This window comes from Gymnoscopelus microlampas, assembly GCF_963454915.1.
Source record: "Gymnoscopelus microlampas genome assembly, chromosome: 16".
In the NCBI taxonomy this organism is placed as follows: Eukaryota; Metazoa; Chordata; class Actinopteri; order Myctophiformes; family Myctophidae; genus Gymnoscopelus; species Gymnoscopelus microlampas.
In genome coordinates, this window is record NC_139953.1 from 36,053,458 (window position 1) to 36,078,478 (window position 25,021).

General features: G+C 41.0%; 1 protein-coding gene across 1 annotated transcript in view; it reads right to left on the bottom strand.

Moving 5' to 3' along the window:
• Window positions 1–1,489: 1,489 nt before the first annotated feature.
• Window positions 1,490–25,021, bottom strand: part of LOC311063184 (gamma-aminobutyric acid receptor subunit rho-2-like) — a gene marked incomplete at both ends in the record, with an annotated part of 30,455 nt that continues 6,923 nt past the window's right edge. The window contains 7 exons of the mRNA XM_084082462.1: window positions 1,490–1,810; window positions 3,818–4,008; window positions 4,370–4,522; window positions 5,315–5,455; window positions 5,553–5,635; window positions 7,711–7,934; window positions 15,024–15,091. Coding sequence (XP_083938588.1) covers window positions 1,490–1,810; window positions 3,818–4,008; window positions 4,370–4,522; window positions 5,315–5,455; window positions 5,553–5,635; window positions 7,711–7,934; window positions 15,024–15,091 — 1,181 coding nt within the window. The remainder of the gene's footprint in view (window positions 1,811–3,817; window positions 4,009–4,369; window positions 4,523–5,314; window positions 5,456–5,552; window positions 5,636–7,710; window positions 7,935–15,023; window positions 15,092–25,021) is intronic.

Sequence of the window (25,021 nt, forward strand, 5' to 3'; positions counted from 1 at the left end):
AACTCACACAAAAATACATGAATATTCAAGAGCATTTGTACATTCATTAACTTAAGTGGACATACATTTCAGTTACGTGTACAAGGATAATACAGTAATCATGTTTGTTTTGTGTGTGATTTATTTTGTTTTAGTTTCTTCCCCCAAATATTTTGATTTGTCAATATTGTCAACTCTATACAATTGGATGTATAGTGTTTTGGAATTAACCCAAGCCTTCATTATTATTTTCAGCAGTGTTCTACTGATTCATACTGACAGGTGATGTCACATCGCTGCTGGCTCTCTCCAGCAGCTATTGTGGCTATCTACTAAAGCCTGATTTATACTTAGTCATACAATGGTGTTTTGTGTTTTTGGCACACAACACGGTAGTATGACAAAGTATAAATCTGGCTTCATGCAGTTTTTCTTCTTTTTTTACCATATGTATGGCAACTAGCTGGATGGAATAATGTATGAAACGGCAATGGAGCTATATGCACGAATGGTATGCCACATGGTGGTGTGCACTGCATGTACGTGTGCATGTACATTTATCGGGGAAAAAAACAAAGACAGTTTGTTTAAGGCGGTTCAAGTTTGTACATTTGTTACATCACTGATAAAGCTTTAGATGGTTTTACAAACCCCCTCAAAAAGGAAATCTTCACATAAAAGCATACAAACAAAAGTAGGTGCATTACAGCAATTCACAACATACTGTACGCTGTCGTACACCAGCAACACGTGACCTCTGAACGTTCATCAAAATGGCGGTGTTATGCACCACTAAACAATAATTATCTCAGCTGTCCTTTCTTCCCAACACAAGGTACTGTATAATGGCATATATTTCTATTATCATAGCATAAATACTAAATTAAATACATCTAGTGAATGGAGAAGCCAGTAAATACATAAATATTTTTTTAAGTAATTTCAGTATGTAATATCTGATTTAATTTGCCACTTGCTCTGGAGTCACTGTTTGTTCCAGAGAGTATACAGTTGGTGACAACGATCTGTTCTCTCCGAAGTGTCAGCGTGACGATAAAAAGCCTGGAGAGGCTACATTACTTATGGAAGTCAAGTGGTTATGAATGTGAGTCATGTTGTGCACATGTGGTATAATTAATGATACAACAGAGGGAAGCTGAACAAAGCGGTCGAGTCCAGCACTGAGACTTGAGATATTCCTTCCACGCTCATGAAATCGTCTGTTTGCCCCTGACATTGAGCGTCACCCACGGGCATTGTACAATTAGTCTTCAGTATGCAAGATGGAAATCTTGCATGAGCAAAATTGTCTTTTAAATGCTGTAAAAATCCAGCATCTTGTTCCATCACAGACTGTGTCAACCACTTTTGACCCGGCATCCTTGTTTTGGGCACAACATAGCGAAACTAGCGGATCTACAAGCTCACATCGCGACGCGTCGTGAGCTTGTAGATCGGCTAGTTTTGTTTTTTTTTTAAATAGGGCTTAAGTGGTTATAGATGGAGACACTCAGCAGTAGACTGACCAATAGATCAGGTTGAAGAAAATGTAAGCACCGGGGAAAATAACGCGAGAGTACGTGTCTATGGCATGAGTGTTCTGTATGATCCGGAATCCACGGATGCCTTTCTTTTTGGTCGCCTTGGACTCGCTGTCCAGGGTGAGGTGCACCACCATGTGTTCCTGCTGCTTCTCTGACGGGTCCTCCTCGGTCACGAGTGCGGGAGTCCGAGTGTACCCGGCCAGGCTGTTGGCGTCCACCTCGCTGTACGTCCCGTCCAGCATCATGGTCCTGGCGTGGGACATGCCACAGGTACAGGGGAGTGTCGCCTGTGACTGGGGGGGGGGGGCACAGGAGTCACAGAGTAAACAGATTATGGTCATGTAAAGGAATTTAGTTTAGGCCCCAGATTTGGCCGCTAAAAGTGCCAAAAGCGATTTCCACAAAAGCTACAAATGCCACTGTTTCTTATAGAAATGACAAAACCAAGTTGAATACATTTGTATTCAATTTGATCTTCGGTGTCATGTGACAATGAACAACAAACAGTTTTTATTAATAGGACAGTAGGCTGACAGGAAATGGAGAGAGACACCCTGTCAGGCTACACTGAGCCAGCGGCCAAGGCCAACATCAAACAGATTTTACAATTAACCCCATATTCTAATCACAATGTTATGGGCACATCCGTGGCCCAGGTGCAAGACAAGCAAAAGTGTCATAAAAGAAAATAGATGCACACTGGTGATGCTGAAAAAGCTCTGCTGTATTTTTATTGCGTCGTCAACGTTTCGATCTATTCAGATCTTCATCAGGACATAGAGCACACCTTCACAAGCACTTTTACGTCTGCCCATGGGGGGGGGGGGTCATCACAAAGGTTAAAAGTTGCTGCCTATGTCATAAATTGTAAATGCTATTTCAACCTGTAGCTTCCTTTGGTCCTGACAGATGCAACCGATGACTTCCAGTACAGTACACAGCCCTGGCTAGGCAACTAAGCCTGGCATAAATATGTCCTCGCCCCATTCTAGTTGAAAACACAGAGGTAGCACTCATTGGCCCCTGGTCCACGATCCCTCTGGTGGCCAAAGCGTTTTTTATTTCTATGTTCATCTTTTAATGGTTGGGGTAAGGATTAGAAGTTATAAAATTGGGCAAATGGTGCAGTGAATAGTGCGCCTTAAAAATGTATTAAACTTGATCTCAAACGGACCACAAAAACAATTGCCATGCTTGTACAGTAGGCCTACCATCAAATATCCCTGTAAAGTAAAGGGAAACTGCCTCCTGTCAGCGTGCATACAAAGTTTGGCCCTGATCAGACCCGTGGTTTGCAATATTAGCTCCGGACACACAGACACACACAAACCCTCTCATAGACAGCCAGCCTCTCACAGAGCCTTGCCGTAAAGAAGCGGCAGAAGCCTGTCACAAAATACTGTAGCAATGATGAACAATTAGAGAACAAAGGGAACAAGGATATTAAAAAGGCTTGTACTACCCTTCAACCTTTTGTGAGGATGAAAGCCCTGTGATCTCACAATGTAATTATAGTGGCGAAGAAGAACATAAATGGAGCACACAGCTCTGTCGGGTGCAGACGCCAGTAAATTAAGCTTCAGGCTCATCAAGGGAATATTCTGAAAGTGGTTGCAAATAAAAAGGGACATCCCACCATGTTAGCATGGTGACAGAAAAAGACAACATCATACCAATTCAACTGATCCCACCTTTAACATAACAACTAAAACACCTCATGTCAATTACCATGGCGATAGCACTTTAAATAATTAATACGATTGCAATCCTTTTGTTGTTAATCTTTCAAAATGCAGAGTCCCACATAATGACCGGTATTAAGAGCACACCTTTTTGAATAACACACTTTAGCAACATTCATCAGCCTTTCATAAACAACAAAAGTTTTAAATCATTTAAAATAATTCACCCAGAATGCCCAAGAGAAAAATAATAATTGTAAAAGCAATTTCTGCAAATTTGGGAAATATATTCTTTGATGAATAACAAAATGTCCAAATCATTTAACCACTTTCAACCTGGCATCCCTATTTTGGGCATTTAATTATAGGCGGAATTTCAATCAAAAAGTGTCCAAAATTGTCCAAAATAGTGAAATTAACCACGCTCAAGCTCACATCGTATCGTAGGGCATACAGTATGGTTAAGAACATTGACACAGTTTTTTTTATAAAAGTACTATTTTTGCAAACTTGTGAAAATATATCAAACGTACTTTGAATCATAAGAGAGATTAATCTCACGACCGTGATGAAAAATAATCGCCATACCTGTTGCGCGGCTTTTTCTCTGTCTCTGAGCTTCCGTTCTTTTCCATCCCTCACGGTTGTCAGATAGTTGACAGCGGCGTACTCCAGCACGGACAGGAAAACAAAAACAAAACTGACCCAGAGGTAAATATCCACAGCTTTGATGTAGGACACCCTGGGCATGGAGGCGTTGACTCCGGTGATGATGGTGGACATGGTCAGAACTGTGGTGATGCCTGAACAACAAATGAAATAATATAGGACAAACCTCATATTATAAAGTGTAAGAAGTGAAATTTGATGTTATAGGCCCTTTAAAAGTGCTAACGCATTAGTTGATGTACAAAGATTAGTCCTACATTATTACTGCAGGCAATTTTTTGTTAAGCCATAAAGGGATATGAAAACTGTTCTAATGAGTCCGTCCATCTGTCTGTCTGTCTGTCTGTCTGGCAATCCGTCCACAATGACAAAATACACATTATTGTCATGGCAATCCCAACAGAGGGCCATGAAACTTCACATGTTAGATTGTATGACAGTTTGCCCAGTGTTGCGTGCGTGCGTGCGTGCGAGTGCGAGTGTGAGTGCGCATACCCAGTGAGACTCTGGCTGGTACAGCCCTGCGGTCGATCCAGAAGGAGACCCATGACAGCATGACCATCAGAGTAGCAGGGAAATAGGTCTGGAGCAGGAAGAAGAAGATGTGTCGACGCAGCGTGAAGTTGATGTACAGACGGTTGTACCAGCCTGAGGAAGAGGAAAGGGGGATGAAGAGATCACATTATGTTAGGGGGGAAAGGGGGAGCTGGGGAATTCAGTTTTCAGCTTCACCCAGCTGATGACTGCTCAGACGGTTCTGATGGGTGGGCACTGGGCAGTGTTTCTCAATCTTTTTTTTGCTATCCTATCCAATATCCAGATCCCTCACCATCCCCACACCCAATACAAAGTTTCTGCTCTGAAAATGAAGGTAGTTTATTATTCTGTTGCTTATAATTTATCTCACTGAAAACCAAATAACAGATTTTACAATAAACTGGACTGGAATGTGATTATTAGCCTGCCATGCCCTGAGGCCACAGTGGCCTTAATGCCATTTCTCCTCTGTCTCTTTCTTGTCAATATGTAGACACCAGTGTCTCTTTCTTGTCATGTACACCAGTGTCTTTTGTTGAGATTCTGTATTTTTAACTCCCCTGAGTCCCCATCTTTAAAACAATCCAGTAACTGTGATTGGTGCAGGGCTGATTGTAAATACCATCATTTATTTATTTCACTGCAGGTAGTCTACATACTGTATTAAATTCAAAACCATCCTTAAACCTACAAATTCAATTAATTATTTCAATGGACTAAAATCTTGTTTTATTTGATGGCCTTCCTGCCCTGGCATTTGACCTTTGTGCCCTCAAAAAATGTACTACACCAAAGGCCAAGTGACCTTGACCCTAAAATGACAAACTTCCAGGCCTGCTCTCGACCCACTGTTTGGTAACAACTGACTGCTAAACGCTTCACATATGGCGTGTCCTGCTGTACCTGTGCTGCTGTAGAATGCCAGTCTGGAGGTGGTGTGGAACTTCTGGATGAGGAACTGAGAGAGGGAGATCTTGTCGTCGGTGCTCAGGGACTCGTCACCACTCTTCCAGTACAACATCAGGTCCTCGTCTGTGTACGCATCTATGTAGCAGGACACACAGTATTATGATGAGATGAGAAATAGTCTTCTGTTTTCTCCTCAAACGCCACTGTTTCGAGTTTAGCAGTAAGAACTTACAGCTCTCCAGTTCCAGCGTGCATGTCTGTGAGTCCAGGGGAAAACGGCTGAAATCCATATTACAGGCAGCGGTCACTGTGACCCTGGATGGACAAAAAAAACATACACGTCATAAAAACTCCACTTCCTACTGCAGGGTCTTAACTAAAACTAAAATTATTGCATGAAAAACTGAATTTTACCCATTCTAAGATTTTGGTAAAGGGTAGTCTGTCACTGATACTAGAGTGGCTCTGCTGTGTATCTGCTAACATTTTTATCAAGAAGATTTCTGCCTCATTTTATTACTATTTTAACCATGCATCTTATGTATAATAATATATCTATATATATACAATTTGAATCCTGCGCCATGTCGGTTGTCTGTAACGTTGTATGTAGCCAGTGTGACGTCATATGACATCAACACAACCCACGCTGACGACCCTTTACACAAATAAACTGCTAACTTCATCTCCTGCGATTTCAACTATCTTTTCACATTGTACACCACTGCACACTCCCCACAGGTCTGCCATACCAGGTCTGAGTAATCACAAAGTGGGTTTTGGTCATTGGAGAGGTGATGCACGTCACCTCTTTCTGAAGTGGGTACTTTCAAAGCCTGCCGTGGATTTAGGAGAGCACAAAACTCTCTCTCACACTGTGAGGTGCCTGTAAGGTGGCACTGCAAAGTGAACGACGCGTCACGCTAGACGTTCGGGCCGCGTAGCGGCACGAACCGAGTTAAGAATCGAGTTAAGAATCGAGTTAAGAACATCTCTGTTCTTAACTCGATTCTTGAAACAGTCACATATATGGGAGCTTGTACGAGAAAAGAATGGCACCCACTCTTTTGCAGTCTGTGGACTTGTGAAATAAACTTGTCACTGAATGTGACACAGAATATGAACGTGTGCCACAATATCAATCTGAATCTGTATAACCACGTAAGTCCTATACTGTATATTGCGGCATACAGCGAATACTGAAAATTTGCGACCTACAAGCTCACCACGTGTCGCAATGCCACACGTTGTGAGTTTGTAGATCTGCTATTTCCACCAGTGGTTCTCAAAGTGGGGTCCAGGGACCTCAAGGGTTCCTTGAGGGGGTTCCGCATGGACCTTTACAGGTCTGTAACTCTGAGAGTGTGCACACTCTCAAGAGTTATGGGGGTCCTTGAATTTAAAAAGTTTGAGAACTACTGAAGGGGAAATTGTCACCTATAACGAAAAAGAGACACTAGGTCGAAAGTGGATAATATCCAAGAAAGAAGTTGCCTGCAGCGCTAATGGAATATTAAATGAGCTTTGTGTCTCAAAGCCCGAGGCTCATGGCTCAGAGCCTAAACAAGAACAAAATAATAAACATATACAATCAAAACTAAACAAACTGCATTCAATCTGTAAACACCTTTTTATAGTTTTCGCTCTCACAGTTACTTGCACTAATGCATATGTGTATCGATTATGTTTATATACACAAGCACATGCTATATAATCCAGAATCCCCCACCATATTCCAGCCCATTGCAGCTAAAAGTGTTTTTATCTTTTATCTGTACTATTGCCAACTTTATTTGTGACCTGTATTCTCGTCAACATTACAATTCACCCTGGATGCACCCAAGACCATAAGCCTGTATTATTGTCCATTAAAACAGAATTCACAATAGGGGGTTAAAAACAAGGCTTCTAGCTAGATACCTATAACTCTGGCACTGCTTTCCCCCCTTTTTCTTTGGGTCGGTACATTATTTCTCTTCTGACTCTCTCCTGCTGAGAGCCCCATAAAAATTGGAACACCGCCCTTCTAAGTGGTGTAAAAGAATCTCTGGGCACCGGCAGGGTGGCAGCCAAGTATGTTAGGGACTCAGGGAGGCATGCATTTCAGCTTTAATCACCAGGACTTTGCCTGTGATGGTGAGTTCTCTGTCTTCCCCCCTTAACAATTTACCTTTTATTTTTGGGAGTCTGGATTCCCAATACACCGTCGTCATATCTTTCCCTATCTTAATTCCCAACACTTTGATCCTTTCCTTTTGTTCCTTTAGGCCCAAATCTAGCTTGTTATCGTGCCAATTTATGTACAAGCATTCACTTTTTGATCTATTGAGCTTGGCCCCTGACGCAGGTTGAGAACCACTGCTCTAGAATAGTGATTGAGATGTCCTCACCTCAGGCTGTAGAGCACGTGGCCGTCGGGGTAGACACGCAGCATGATGTTGTCCGTGGTGGTGTCGTGGATGAAGGACCTCTTGGAGTGGACGAAAAACACGTCAGGGACCCAGATCTTTTTGACCAGGCGTCCGTCGAACGTCATGCTCTTATTGGTGGTGCTGGGGAAGGCCAGCCTCTCGTCCTTCCAGTAGTGTCTCAGGTACAGCGTCATGGTGAAGTCCTTGGAGAACACACAGAAAGCCAAAAAGGATCAGACGAAAGTGTAACAGCAAATGTATTCTTCACCGTACCGTACGACAGCACTGCATCGGCATTGCCGAAAGCAGACGATCTATAAACTTGTGACGTCTTTTGAGCTTACATCCACTTAAGCCCTATAGTGAAACGGACCTGAGTTACCCCTACTAGCCCCTACTAGCTTGGTCTGCTCTTGCTTCCTTCTACACCGAATCTCTTCACCAGAAATAGCAGATCTACAAGTTTGTAGATCGGCCATTTCTGACGAATGTTCCCCCCAGAATAGTTGGGGTTCAAGTGGTTGTAGATTTTTGGCATTTCTACAGCATGGTTTAGTTGTGGGACTCCCAGACTACAGACAGCCCCCCCCCCCGTCCCCCCCCCCCCCGTCCCCGTCCCCACATAGTTTTTTACTGCTCATCCAACAGGCAAAGCAATCCTCTCTTGGCATGGGGTTTATATTGTACATGATCGTCTTGCAGTACTACTTGTCAACCAGTAGGTGTCCCACCTGACAAGAGAGTGCACCTTTCTCAATGGAAGAGTAGGGAGACCACCTCCAACCAATGCAGATGAACTAGTTACAGTGTATTGACATATTCTGTCATACAGATTGGCTAAAATTATTTTTATTATTATTTTGTTCATTAAAATAAGTTTAGCTTTAGTGCACACAAAAAAAAAAAAATATTGAAAAAGTTAAAGCTCTATATACTGATAATCATTCCTAGAGTGTGTTCGTGTTCAAGTGGATTGCCAATTTCATCCAATCAGGAGACGGCATAGCCATTCATCAGCTTAAATTTTATAGTGTTCCAGTTCCAATTTTGCCTGCTCATCTCTTTGTGTCATTACTTCCACTTCACTAGAGTTCTCTTGGATGAAATTGGTATCCCGACGGCTGAACATGCATTTTCCCTGTTACTGAACGAACACTATAGCAAAGATTTGTTTCAGAATATAGAGCTATTTAACACTTATTTTAAGAAAGTGAAATGTGATTTAGCGAACTTCACATTAGAATGATACCAAAGACCCTTGCATGAACCCTCATCCCTTGACTTCTGCTCAGTGGTGGAAAGTAACTACATACATTTAATCAAGTACTATATTACAATTTTGAGGTACTTTTACTCTACTTCAGTACGCACTAGATTGACAATATCAGTACGCACTAGTACGCACTAGATTGACAATATCAGTACGCACTAGATTGACAATATGAGTTTTTTCTTTCTTTCTTTCTTTTTTTTACTTTTATTCAATTTAAATAGGGGACTTTTATTCTACATTGTGGTATTGTTACTTTTACTTAAGTAAAATCAAAAACTGAGTACTTTTTCCACCACTGCTTCCGCTTGCAAACCCACTGGCTTACTGCACTGGGATTACCCTGCTCTGACCCTGTGCTTCTGGATTATCATCATCGATGTCGGACAGAAAGCTTGTATCTCCATATTTCAACTTTTTATATATTTTTGTAAATTACTTACAAGTGTGGCACAATAGTAGTGAAAATCTACAAGTTCACAAACACGTCGGAATGCAACGAGTATTTTCTCCATTTTATATAGCCTATACTGTATTTTGTAAAATTTGTAATAAAGGAACGGTTTTTCGACATATGAGGTTTCCACCCGACAGCAACCTAACACATAATTGTATAGTATGATGAAACACGTGCTGTCAACATACTCTAAGCATGGAACATATGTTTACTGAGTGTGGAACATATGTTTACAAGCTCACAACAACGCGTCACGTTTTGAGCTTGTAGATCGGCTTTGCTTTCTTCTTCTTTTGGAAAAAGAGAAGAGAAAAAATTGGAATATTTTTTGAAACATTTTAACAACACAAATCTTTTATGGGAGTCCCTGGCGCAAGATATTTTGATATGGGGGTCCGTGGCCAAATTACTTTGGGGGTCCTTGACATGAAAACATTTGAGAACCACCCTCCACACTAATCAGTTGCAATGTGCAATGCACACACACACACACACAATGGTCCCGAAGCGACATGGCTCTGCCTCTCAACATGGGGAGAACATATCCTCCATCCATGCCATTCTCCTCACATCATTACATAAAGTATTCTTCCTGGGGTGGAAGAACGCCTGCTGGGGGTGACGCATTCTACTCCTGGCACCCACTGTAGAGAGACGCTGCCTGCATGGTGTTATGTAAGACGTTATGTTTATGTCTCTGAATGGCTCCGAGGAACAACGGTTTTGTATAGGCAGCTTGTGGTATGTCAAGTGCCCTCAAACTGTAGCTACGGATATTGGGTGGGAGGATCGTTTTGTTGCTTTGTCGTGTAATATTCACCCTACATGATAAAATCCAGATTTTTAACCACTTAAACCCATACTAAGTTGACCGGATTCCCATTAAGGCTCTATGCTAGGCCCCCGTCCTATTTTTGCTCTACGATAAATATATTCGCAGAATGTTCACTCCAGAATAGGGTGGGAAACTGCAAGCATACTTGGAGGCCAAAGCATTTACTCAAATGATATAGTTGTTCAAAATGTACATTTATCCAGATGTTCTTTTAACCCATTAAAATCGGGAAAGGATGTCATTTTAGATTTTAGTGTTGGCCATTCAAAAATAACAGATATACAAGCTTATAGGCATTAAAGGGACAAGGATGGACAGATACAGAGAACTCCATATATAGCGGCCCGAACTTCTAGTGCATCAAATTCCTCAACAGAGCATAGAATATTAACACGTTAATACATGTCATCAACAGGGCGCTCAGGGGGTATAGTGCCTGCCCACCACCACGGAGGTTGTGGGTACGAATGCACCGTGGTGCATCCGGCTTTGTCGGGCGTCTATACAAACACAATTGGCCCGTGTTCGGGGGAGGGAAGCCGGGCGGGGACCGTGATATTTGTCATTGCACGTAATCCTACGCGCTGGGGCGGCACCTGTCAAGCAGGGAGTGTTGGGGCGGGAGGAGTAGGACGAGAAGGCTCTACGTTGCAGCCTCCGGCACTGCAAGAACCTAATATGAGATTCTGAAATACAATCAAACGTACACACTGCCGTGGTCCACATTAAATATAGTCCTTGGTTGTCATCCCACACAGGAGCTTAGACGACACCAGAATCCAATTTGGGTCCCAAAAAAGAGGTCTCATTATAGTCATTCAATTACATAACTACACATGATGAATTCACCCTGATGCTGTATGAAATTAAAACAGTCCACTAATGCCTAAAGGTTTCATGATCTCTGGCATTGTGACCCAAACAGTGGGCTGGGACCAGTTGTTTTTGTCACGAATGCATTTTTATGGGTTGCGACTCGCGAGTGAATATCCCTTTTTTTCCCGAAGTTTCCTACAAAACAAATGTTATTATTATTTCAAAAGATAAAAAAAAAAAAGGATTTTCAGAAAATATAAATATATGTGCGTTGTGAGCTTGTATATCAGCTATTTTCACCTTTTATGAAATAGGGGCGTAAGTGGTTCTTTCATAAAGTATTTTTGTAAGTTTGGGTCCCGGGGTGGGGGGGGGGGGGGTGTAGACACTAAATTTATCTCCTGGGTCTCGAGCTTAAAAAAGTTTGGGAAGCTCTGTGTGGTTACCCATCTGGAAACAACAGATGAAGGGGCTGAAGCTAAAAATGGCATATTTATCTTTGTTTGTTTACGACCTCCATTATCCTGAGGACTAACAAAAGCATGTTGCTGCGTGTCATTGACGGAATACATTCTGGGTAAAGCTCTCGTGTAAATCATCCCTCGCCTGGTGGCTCCATTGATGAGGGTGGGATGCAGATGGTGCTTTAATCAGTTTAGTACTCATGAGGTGACCAATGAGGTGTCCACTCCCATGCTGTTAATGAAGAATGTTTCTGTAATGCTTCGTTGCTAATGTGTGTGAGTGCGTGCGTGCATGCACGTGCGTGTGTGCGTGCGTGTGCCCACCCGCGTGCGTGCGTGTGTTCAAATTTAGTTATTGGGATAAACCCCTTGAGGTGTACCATCTTGTTTCGAGGTAGAAAAGAGAGAAGTAAAAAAGAAAAAAGTAACGAACAAAAACAACAGTAAACCATACAATAACCAATGCAAACCCTGAAAAACATCACTACCACGCATCAGGTGGCCTTAAAGGATGACTTCACCCATTTTCAACCTATCTTCATATAATTGGTCCTCACTAATGCTCATTATAATATGGTACCATTTTTGTTTGCCCAGTCTGTGTCTCAGAGGAGGGCTGTGGACAGTTCAGAAACCCGCCTACCAGTGACATCATCGATGGGGAATCTAAGCAAACAGAAACTGCAGGCTTTCTATTCCTGGAAAGTTAGCATGCTATAATGGAAGCCATTGTTCTTGCGTTAATAAAAATCTAAATATATATATTTTTATCTTGTTAGAAAAAAAACCTTTCTAATGATGATGTCACTGGTAGGCAGATTTCTGAAGTGTCCACAGTCCTCTTATGAGACCGAGCAGATAGTTTTTTTTTACAATTTTATCATGAGCATTAGTAGGTGTTAAAATGGGTGAAGTTGACCTTTAACACTATATAATGTTGTACGACGAATAGCGAAAATAGCTGATCTACAACCTCACAACGCAGTTGTGAGCTTGTATATCTGCACATTTTGCTGTTCTGGAAAATTGCTGACGAATGCTGGAAAAGGTTCAGAATGTTTTCACCTAATAATAATGGTATTCCCAAATTATAGACGCCAGGTTGAAAGCAGCTAAGTGGTCAATAATAGTTAAAGAGTAGGGTGAGATTAGATCAACACATACCATCAGGTAGGTATTATAGACATTAGATAGTATGAATAGTCAATTCAAAGTAGCCGACGTTTAAAACAGTGAGTTTATAAGAGTGACGGCTTCACTGATAACAAGGAGCAGTCAAAGTAAGAAGACAGGGCATACTTAGTGACATGGGAAATATGGAAATACTATGTTATTTAATTCGTTCTAAGCCTTTCATCAGGTTATTTAATTCATTCTAAGCCTTTCATCAGCAATCGTAGAAAAAGCTGCTATATTGAAACTCATTTCTTGCCCCTGAACCTCCCGCTGTGACACACTGATAACAAGAGAAATCCATCTCAAAGTAAGAAGACAGGGCATGCTTACACTCTAACCGTTATGAAATGGATCTAATACCCATAGGTAAAATATTCCAAGTCTGAAGGAGCACCGACAGAAACATTTCGCTGAGCAAAGCGCCTAACTTGATCATTTGAAGTAAAAGGTACTAGACACCGTTGTAAATAAGGAGGATAATTGAATAAATAGATTTAAACATGCTGACGCCAGGGAATATGTCCTTCATATCTCATTAGTCAGAACAGTGTCACGGTGCATCATTTTGTATGTATGTTCTAAACTGTTCTACTATTAGGCCTAAATCATCAGTGCTAGCCCTACGATGGCGGCTGTGATATTACATACATTTCATAAATTCCATATACATGGCCATAGATCACTCCCATGGCCTCCTGCGCCCGTGAGTCATCGCAGCGGCTTTAAAAGTTGTAGCGCTGTGTGTGTACTCACCCAATAATTAATTGGTGCAACTTGGGTCAGTTATAATTGTCCTCTAGTTTCACATCCATTTTAAGGTTGCAGGCAAAAAAAACATGCATTTAGTGAATTATCTCCACTTTCCCACGAGTTTGACACGCACCACATTCTCTCCACTTCCTCCAGTGAGCACATAACGGTATTGGGCACCCGTTGACAAGTGCGTTGGTGCAGGGTAATTAATTATACCTGTCGATAATGTGCCCCATACGTATGTGCTCACTGTCTGGAGGAAATGTGCGAATTTTTTAAAACTCTGTGGTTAAGTGGCGATATTTTACCAAATACAAGTTTTCTGACAGAAAACGCATTACTGTAGCTGACCCCAAGTCGCAGCAATTAATTACTGGGTGAGTGCAACTTCCATTGCCGCCGAGGGCATGGGAGTGATCTATGGAATATGTGTATGGCATACATGAAATGCATGTAACATTCACAGCCATTCTGGGGCAATAGCATCTTTATTAAAATGCCATATATTTTTCTGGATCACTATTATACAATCACTGATCTTTACTAAAATGCCATACATTTTTCTGGATCACTGTTATATAATAACTGGTTTATTGGTTTATGTATTGTATTTCCTCTGTTAAGCACTTTGTGACACTGCTCTTAAAAGGTGCCATACACATAAAGTTGATTAATCATTATTATTATTATTTTCCCCCAAAGCATTTGTATTTGTTTTTTTGAGGAACTTTACTTGTTACAGCCACTTTACTTGTAATCAATCCAAATGTGTATAATTAAAATAAGTGTTACTCTGCATGTTCTTTTTATACTGAAAGATGCCGATATATCACTTTAACAGCACAAGCTGAGGATATCCTTGTGCTCAAACACACAACATGCTCATAATAATCCTCAAATTAGCAGCACATATACTCTACCTCAAATACAAGACTGGAGGCTACAGTGTGTCAATTCTGCCTTGTTTATTGGATGTGCTACCTTTTCAGCTAAATGATTGATAGTTAGGAAGCAAATGTGGTCTCTTAAAGGTCAATAACTGAGAGAATATACAAATGGAACCACATTTTTTGCTCAAGACCCAAAAGAGAAATTAGACATTTGCCCGGGACCCAAACTAGTGAAAAAAGCAGATCTACAAGCTCACAAAGCGTCACTTCTCGCCGCATTGCGAGCTTGTGGGTCTGCTATATTCATTACTTAAACCTTTTCACATTTATTCATGGAAATGATTAGATTTGTTTAAATTGTATTTATGAAATACTTTTGAAAGAATATTGGAATAGTTTTTAATTGATGACAAGTTGTGATTATTTTGTTTAAACTTTTTTTTAATGCAGGAAATATTATGAATATAAAAGGAGATATTTACCCGCGACCCATGAAAATGTATCCGCGACCCAAACATTTTGGGAAACAGTGGCCTAATGAATATAGAATTGGGGGTCCTTGAAATGAGAACGGTTGAGAATCTCCTGCATGGTTGTGTGTATTTCCACTGGAAAGTTCAAAGCCACTTACCATGTCTACCTCCGATATGCTGTCCAAACTCTCCACCTGGACGTCCACGCCAACAGGAACAGCCGGGCCTGTGGGTTCACATTCAAGTCAGTGTTGACAGATTTTGCGAGAAAAACAAGCAACAATCAGGTCTATGACAACAAGCCCAAAAGAAGCGACTGGGTCACACTTTCAACCTATATACATCAGCTTTTTGAAAATAGCCGTTCTAAAACGCGTCGTTGTAATCGCTTATTTGTATATTTGAGAACCACTGGTTTAAATAATACTTAAAACATTTAGGAAGTAAGAAACTACATTTAAGAAACAAGCCCAAAAAAAAAAGGCAACCACCAATCAATATTTACAAGCAAATTTACAGAAAAAGAATCCCAAAGTCGCTTATAATAAGTGGACATGGCAATACTGATTCAAGTCTCAGTGATTCTCAAACCGTTATGGTAATATAACGTTAATATTTTAGACTTTGTGAAAAATAAATGTCATGGTATGTTTTCCTTAAAAACATTGAAAAATGACTTTGTTATTATACCAATAAATAGGAACTCATAGTACAGTGCATATCGTATACTGTGTAGTAGCTATGTTAGTTCCATTGATCCACGCTAGAGCACAATCAATTGATTGATCGTTAAAAAAAACATGCTCTGAAAATGGCCATCAATCTCGGCGAATGGCTGCCGTGTTAAGTGGTCCAAAAAAGGTTGAGAACCACTAGACTAGACTTTTTCGATGAATTGAGTACAAAGGAACCCCAACGGAAACAAGCCATAGTGCTTCCTTGGGTTTAAAATCCTCTTAACAGACCTTGTATTGAACCGTACTTCCCTGTGCTTGTCTTTGCAAACTGTTAATAAAGTATTCAATCAATCAATTCAATCAATCAATCAGACGTCATGGTGGTTACACAATACACACACATCAGCACCGTCATCACTGAGAAACCGCAACCTAAAGTTTTAGTGTCCTTGGGTGGGTGGAATGTGATTTACCAACAGACAGTTAAGAAGCTTAAACTGACAGAGCTATCGTATCAAATCTGTGAATATAGGGTATATGAATCTTGGCAGGTTTATTCCTGTCCGTGGCAATTTGAAGACACGGCAAAGGCTACAGTGGCTGCTCCTCACTAGACACCTGTCACACTGCAGGCAGAGAAAGTTTCGACATTCATTCTTCAGGATTTTTCGAAGTTTCCCAGTGTTAAGGTACTGTTGATGTTCCTCATTGACACCAGTACACAGCTAGCCGCGGGCGCTGTGCAACTTTGTCTGTCAAGTGAGGGGAAAACTTCCTGCTAAAATATAAAATGGTGAGGCTAAAGATGGAAATTCGACTCCTGAGTCACCCCTCTTATTATTCATTCTCACGGGAGTGTAAGTAAATGCATTGCCTGCTACTGTAAATTCTTATTTTAACCATATGACCCCTTGGGTCCTATTTTGCATGTCTTAATTAGCAGGTTTTATGTCTTAACTTTAGACCTGGAGGCGTGGCCAATGCTGTTTGGCCACTCACAATAGCGAAACAGCATTGGACACGCCTCCAGGTCTTAAATTAAGTTATAAGACCTGGTAATTAAGACTCGCAAAATAGGGCCCCTTGTGTCCCTATTATGGACATGTCATAACAGGCGGACATTCAGCGAAAGTAGTCTAATACCTGGGAACTTCAGGAGAGACTACCCAAATACAATATACTGGAGCACTCAACTGTCTGCACATGTTGTATTGTTTTGCATTGTTTTGCAGAAACAATAAAACACGTGCAGACCAGAACACGTGCAGACCAGTATATTTTATTTGGGTAGTCTCTCCTGAAGTAATCCAGGTATTATTATTTTCTCTGGTGCAAGTTGTCCCTGTTGAGCACTGACGAGCCCTTGTACCTTCTACTGGCTGAAGCGTGCTGGACTTCTCTTGCCACGGATTGTGAGTTTGTAGGTTATGTGGCGTATATACAACAAAATATACAGGGTTTAAGTGGTTAAAATCTGTGCAGTCACAGGGGTCGGTGTCTAGGCCAGTTAATGCACAGACCATATGCTCCCTGTGAGCGCGAGGACCTGGGTTAAAATCCGACCACCATCTATGTCTCGCATGCCTCTCCTCTCCTCTCTCTCTCTGCTTTTGGTTTCCTAAAAATGCCAAAAATAAATAATAAAAAAAAAAGCTTTGTAGTGTCAGTGGCTGCCAGGCTTACATAACTAGTGGCAAAGCTGTTACCTGGAATAGGGAATATTAACTCATGCCCTGTGGCAGCTGTCAGCTGTGTGCCCCCACCCTCCCTTCACTTACTCATGCCCACAGTTATGTCACCTATCACATGCCAGACAACACAGAGCTCAGTGCCATGGTATAATGCATCTCTTGGGACAGTACACTAGGGGGCAGACAGTCTGCTGGGCAGGGAAACGCCTGACCTGTTAGTTACAGCCGCACTTGTGGTTTGAGAATTAACACATTTCCATAACCTTTCTTTCAGTTCATTCGATGGTGCAATCAGGAGGCCAGAGACCCGGAGTGTGTGTGAGTGCCATGCACATAGACATATAAAGGTAGACGCCTCCTTCGGCTCTGAGGCGTGCGTATCTCGGGGGGGGGGGGGGGGCGTTCGGTAGGCCAATCAGAGGCAGGTGGGGCGGGACTTTTCTTAAGAGGCAGCCGCGCAGCAACTAGTCAGTTAGGCGCGCTGTGATTGGCCAGTAGTCAACGCGCTGTGATTGGCCATTAGTCAACGCGCTGTGATTGGCCAGTAGTCAAGTAGCCCTGCGGAAGAGACTTGTATTGAGATACCAGTCGCTCCAATGAACTGCAGAGGCCATTGAGGTATCTAGGTTTCTATATCTATGGCCATGCACCCCTTGAAACCTGCCTGAGCCAGATGCCTCTGCTGATTGTGGCACTCCCAACCCCTCTGCATAGGAAAGTGACATTGATGAGCGGTGGTCCTCCCCTAAAAGTTTAACTATTTTCTGCTTGAGGCACCCAGAGCGCTCAGCCAAAAAAAGCTGGATGCAGAGTGATAGATCTATTTTTAATAATCATTAATACATTAGATTCTGATTGTGTATAATTTTATATAGCGTCAAATTAATGTCACCGTAGCCTTAAGATATTGAAGAGATGTCATTCTCCATGTCAAATAACAAACTTTGGCATAAAAAGATATCGAACAGCGTTCTGGCCAGAATGATGCGCCTCTCTAAACAACAAGCTGATAAACAAACATCCAAGATGACAACCTACTGGACACTCTGAGACCCAATCAACAGTTATTCCAGGATTATGTATCTTGTCTTCTAAGTGTTCAGGGGCCAGTGACTATACTGGTGCTTGAACATTACATAATGCATGGTAACATCTGATAACAGACTGGGATATAAATCACCCTGAATTCCTCTGTATGACTAGAGAACAATTATCTGCCTGCCTTGGTGCCTCCTGTAGCTTGCACCATTTTCTCCCTCTTTTGAGAGAACCATTATTATTATTAATTACAACCGCCGTGTCTGAGTCTTATTTCTTGTCGAAATATACATTTTGACTTTGAGTAAAACAACTTTTTTCGGGATCCATACTGTACACAACATCTTTCTTTGTGTCTCTGGGTTGACTCTATTTCCAAGGTAGAGATTGAATCCATCACAGAGAGCTCTGGAACACGATGCTTGACACTGTATAGAAGAAGAGCACTCCAGCGTGTCTTTACCATAGAAATGCATGTTAGAAAAGTGCTGGTAGCTAAAAATAAGTCTGTGGACATGGCCCATAAGTCAAAAGTTTTCAAATGTGTTGTTGCCCCAAAAGCACGCCCAATGGGCAAGTCAAAATCTCAAGGCACATTAGTATCCACATTCACAAGCTCTACAATGCACCAATGTGCGACACGCTGTGACCTTGTAGATCTGCTATTTTTGCTCATTCCAAAAATGTGCTAAAAAACAAGAAAGAATTCAATATAAAATACAATTTGTATTTTAAAATATCACCTATATTATGTGATAATAGGGTATAGCTTCTGTATTGATAAATTCAGGCTGATATATTAAATGAATATATTATTAAAATGTAATTCATACCTTTTTGAATAGGTGTATACATATTGCAATAATAATGTGTGGTTGTCATAAGATCCAAAGCTCTAATAGGACATAACACACACAATAGGCCCTATGCACAGCAGCCATTTTGGAGAAAAAATGGGCCTCTTCTTACTTCCTTCACAGGTGTTACGAATGATACTAATGAAGGCTCTGTTCGATTCTGGTCAAACAGAGTCAGGGTGCTGATATTGTGCATGTTGGGTTCCTTCAAATTAAAAAGTCTGAGAACCACTGTGTTACACTAAATGGAACAGAGCCTTCATTAGTATCATTGGTAACAGGAAGCAAGGAAGGGGCCCAATTTCTGTCCAATATGGCTGCTGTGCATAGAGCCAATTACAGTACAAGGGATGTTTTAGGCGTGCTTCATTATCGACAGCCAGGAATTAGCCAGGAGAACTGTGTCCACTTACCCAAACCTCCCTAGTTGTCTGATTAAGATTCTACTAAAGGTTTTACTGAATATAAGCTGGAAATGTATTCCATGGAAATAGTAAGTGCATTTTAAGGGAACTCTTAAAGCTTATGCAGGCAAATGCACTCCAAACTGTTCCAAGTCCCACTCATGAGCAACACTCTGAGGGTAGCATCACACTAGAGAGTCCATATCTAATTGTTTCATTGCCAAACCAATCACAGCTGGAAGGAATTGGTCTCCATTCATTTTGTTCAGAGTAGACAACTGAGACATGCATATCGTCGCTGTCAGGTCATTTTTTAATTAAAATACAGAAAATAGATCTGCAATTTTCACTACTTTTGTGTGACACTCTTATATGACGAAGTAAGTTAATTTACAAAAAAAGATAAAATGTTGAAATATGGAGGTACATGGTTTCCGTCCAACAATACCGATATAAACATATTGCACATCACTCACACTTGTGTGCCATACATTGTCGTAGAAAAAATATACTAGTCCACGCCGGGTGAAAACATTTTTCTTCCCCCTGAGTGCTGTGACATCCTTGGAGCCATAATGACCATAAACCAAGGGGTCGGGACTCTGTTTACAGGCCCTATACCGTAAGGTACAGAGTTTCGAGAGGCTGGAGCACAGTCAGCCGTTTGTTGTTCAAACAAGGTGCCTGGACATAGGCTTATATGTCAACATAAAGGTCACACATCAGGGGTTAGAGTGGCTGAGGGGTGAGAATAGCTGACTGAGACAGCAAGTGTTCTGGTACATTACAATCATAACACTAGTTTCGCAATCGCTTCACAGATGAAGTAATAATCAACATACTGTACGGCTGGGAGATTTTTTGACCAAATACCTCAAAATCAATATTGTGACAGCATTATTATGATAATGATGGTAATTTTTCAAAAATGGTCAAAAACAATATCCCAAATAGCAGATCTACAAGCTCACAATGCTTGTTGTGCATGCAGTTATGTCCTTTTCAATTTAGAAAATTCTCTAAAAAATTAAGCCAAATTTGAAACAGTTCATCATGCTTTTATTTAATCACGGGTAGATTATGGCAACTCCCTTTTCTCTGTCTGCAGCAAAATGATTCTCTCTATTCTATTAATCCAAAATGCAGCCTAAGGCAGTGGTTCTCAAAGTGGTGGGCGAGGGCCGTCAGGGGTCCTTGAGGGCATTCCAGGGGTCCCCAGCAAAATGTGTTATTTTAACCACTAACCATATTTTATAAATCTGCTATTTTCGAAAATAGCAGATGTACAAACTCACAACGTGTTGCGGTGCGATGCAATGCGAACTTAGATCGGTTCATTTTAAAATATTTATTCCAAATATTTGGAATAATCTTGAAAATAACAACACAAATCTTCTTGTCCCTGGCACAAAATCTTTTCAAATTGGGGTCCACGGGCAAATACATATCAAATTGGGGGACCATGACAAGAAAATGTTTGAGAACCACTGGCCTAAAGGATTTTAAGAGGTACCAGAAAACAAGTGTACAACACCTATCCTTTCATCTCTGCACTGGCTGCTTATATTTTTGCAGAGTTGATGTGACTTAATATGACTTTTAAAGGCCGGAACGGTTTGGCCCCAAGCTATATTTCTGACATTTGAACTCCCCATGTGCTGTCTGTCACGGGCCCTGAGGTCCTCAAATGCTGTCCCCTCATGGTGGTTACTAGATCCACATTTAAGCCCTATACAGTACAGACCCGTGGTTTCCAACCCTTTCTGGATGAAGGCTACTTGAAAATCTCAAAAGTGTTCACAGCCCACCCATCTAACCACTTAACACGGCAGACTTTCAGATGCCGTGTTAAGTGACATAAGTGACCTATAATGACATGGTTACACCAGGTATCGGAGCTTAGCAGCTCCGATACCATCAAGGTAATGTACTATAAAATGTCAACATGCATTGGGCAAAAATAGGCAAACACTCAGTGACAAAAGCAGATCTACAAGCTCCCATGCCCAGGTCCAACAGGGCTTCAAAGACTTGATGTATATGCACTATAGTCTAGCCTTCCTGTGATCCTTCTAATCTTTGTTTCTCTCACTATTTGTTGTATTTTTATGTGTAGAACTATGCGTTAGGTTTTATTGCTTTTGCTTTTATTTTTTTATTGATGTCTGTTTGTTCTTTTATGTTCATGACTGTGTTTTATGTGTTTTCCTTTATTTGTGTTTTATTTTTGCTTTTATTTGTATTGCTTTATTTGATATACTTGTTTGTATTGATATACAGTATAAGGTGCTATACAAATAAAATGTTATTACTCTTATAATCTCATCCATACATGTATAGTGTAGTACCCTGTAGCAGAGCACTGCCGTTGTGAGAAAGCGAGTGTGTCATCATTTGACACAATCTGTTAATCTTTCAAATGGAATTACCAGTAAACATGGCATACGAGAGAAAACAAATCCAGATAATCCATATGCATGTGACACAATATTCTGTTTGTATTTCTTCGATGTCGGGCAGGAACCTTGTATCTCCATATTTCAACATTGTTTTTTTTTTACCCATTAAGGCCTGAGGTTCCGATTCTACAAAATGTCTTTTAAATCCTAAGAGTTTTTAGAAAAAACTTATGTTACTATTTCAGTGGTTCTCAAACTTTTTCATGTCAAGGACCCCAAAATGTATATGTATTGGGCCGCGGACCCCCATCTCAAAATATGTTGTTCCAGGGACCCCTAGAAGCAAAGATTTGAGTTACAAATGTTCACTTTAAATATATATATATTCAAAGATTTGCGCAAATCTTCTCAATTTTTCAAAAATAGCAGATCTACAAGCTCGTAATTGGAATTTGGAATTTGTTTTTAAGAGAACGTGAAAGTGGTTACACTGTCTGTACATTGTACGACAGGGGTCTTCAACAGGGGGTCCGGGACCCCTAGGGGGTCCTTAGAGCTACAATCTTTGTGTGATACAATATGTGTTTTTACATGAACCAATTGAGCCGTAGCATCCCTTTTCTGAGGAGAACTTTATCCAAAAATAGCGGATCTACAAGCTCTCAACGCCTCGCGCTGCGAGGCGTTGTGAGCTTGTAGATCGGCTATTTTTGGCAAAGAGGTTTGGTGTAGAGGGAAGAAAGAGCAGACCAAGTAAAAAGTTAAATCTGCAACACAATTTTATACAATATAGAGGGGATCCCTGCTTCATCTCTCTCTCAGCTAGGGGGTCCTTGGCCTGAAAAACGTTATTGTTGTACAATATTGAACCAATGAAAAGTATTAACCCATTAAAACCGGGAAAGCGTCTGTGTCATTTTAGATTTTGAGCATTGGCTATTCAAAAACAGCAGATATACAAGCTCACAGGTCAAAGCTTACAATTGCTGAAAAGCAACAGTTTTGGACATACAAGGTTTCCACCCGACGGACACAACACGCTGCATTCGGGGATTTTATTCAGCAGTTGTTATTTTTATCATGCAAAGTCATGTCTATTTCTGTCCTCACATGACTTTGGGTGAATAGAATTTCACATCACATTAACCGCTTAACTCTTTAAGACCGGGAACGCATCTGTGTGTCATTTTTAGATTTCGATTTCGTTTCGTTTAGATTTCGTTTTAGATTTTCGCTATTCTAGATCTGCTATTTTTGAAAAATCATGAAAAGTTGTGCAAATATTTGAATTTCTTTCTTTCTTTTTGGCAGACATGTGTAACTCTTGCTTCTGGGGTTCCCTGGAACTAAATATTTTACAAATGTTCGCTTTAAAAAATATATAATCCAAGATTTTGCCACGAATTTTCACAATTTTTCAAAAATGGCAGATCTACAAGCTCATAGCGCGGCACTCGGTGCCGCGCTATGAGCTTGTATATCTGCTATTTTTGAGAAATCTAAAAATGACACACAGATGCCTTCCCGGTCTTAATGGGTTAAACCCTGTATTTAGTGTAACGGACAACTGAACATGGACCGCTTTTTTCTATCTACACCCAATCTCTTTGCCAGAAATAGCCGATCTACAAGCGCAGCGCAATGCGTTGTGAATAGTAAAGAATTTCAGCACTTGCGCCGGAGACCTGGGTTGAAATCTGGGGTGGAACAGGAAGCAGCTAAACTGTTTAAAAATATCTCTCACTGCAACTTTGACATTTATCCAGTGTGACGCGTTGCCATGGGTTATAGAATTCTAAAACCTTCTACTTAGTCGTGCATCGCATCTCGCATGGAAAAAACAGCAGATCTACAAGCTCACAGCGTGGCGCAACTAAATCAGACTTAAGCAGCTTCCCTGCTCTCTCGGTTCTCTTGCTCTGCTAATCCAATGTTATGTGTTTGTTTACCATTTGTCTCTGCTGCTTCTCCATAACAACATAGTTCTTTAACCCTTTAAGACCGGGAACGCATCTGTGTCATTTTAAGATTTCTTTGGCTATATAAAAATAGCAGATATACAAGCTCATACTAACACAAACTAAATGTACAGTATGTGTACTTAAATCATTGGTTCTCAATGTCAGGTCCGGGGACCACCAAATGATCCTAAATTAACATTGGAGGTTTTACAGTGTAAACTGGGGTCCCAGAGACAAAAGAATAAATCATATGTATATCTGGTCCTGACATCGAGAACCAGTCAGTGACTACAATGACATGGAGTTCCATATTGTTTGTTTAGTGTTTGTGATGATTGTGTGTGCAGTATTTCTCAAAATGGTGTGCGGGAACCCCAAGGCGTCCTGGAGGGGGTTCCAGAGGGTCCCCAGCAAAACGAGGATCAGTTTAGCCATTTAAGCCCTATTTTATACACTATATAAGCTACAGTACTTCGTATATTTTGCCTATAACAACATGCCCAAAATAGAAGTTAGTCCCAGCGAGAGAATGTATAATGTATAACAATCACTGCTGAAAATCATATGGTTTCTCTCTCCACCTAGAGTACATGGAGAATTTGGTACAACATCTAATCTACAGTAACAGCAAACATCTCTTATCCCTCCCTGGCACCAAACCTTTTCAATTGGGGGTCAATAAGATTTTGGGGTCCTTGGCATGACATTTTTTATCACTGCCTTAATGGACTATTAAATCTAACTATCTTTGTACAATGAGCTGTTATCCTCTGTGTGGAGGAAAGCCTGTTTTTCTTCCAGGCTACAGGCTCTGCAGTCTCCCTCCCCACCACCACCACCACCACTGCTTTGCCCTCAAGATAATTAAAAAAATGCCTTATGTGGAGAAATACATTTGTCTCCACCTTGCCAGTTATCGTGGCAGAGCGCCCTCACTTCATGCACAAACTAACCAACTCGGAGCGCAAGCTCAGCTTGTAAATCCCTTGGGGAAAGCCCTTGGGGGGAATTACAGACAGTACAATACCAAATATCACTGATTAGGATGGTACTTTGCAATGAAGCCGACTTACTCCTCAGTGCCGTCTGTGTTGTTAAAGCAGCGCTTCTTAAACATACATGTTCATGT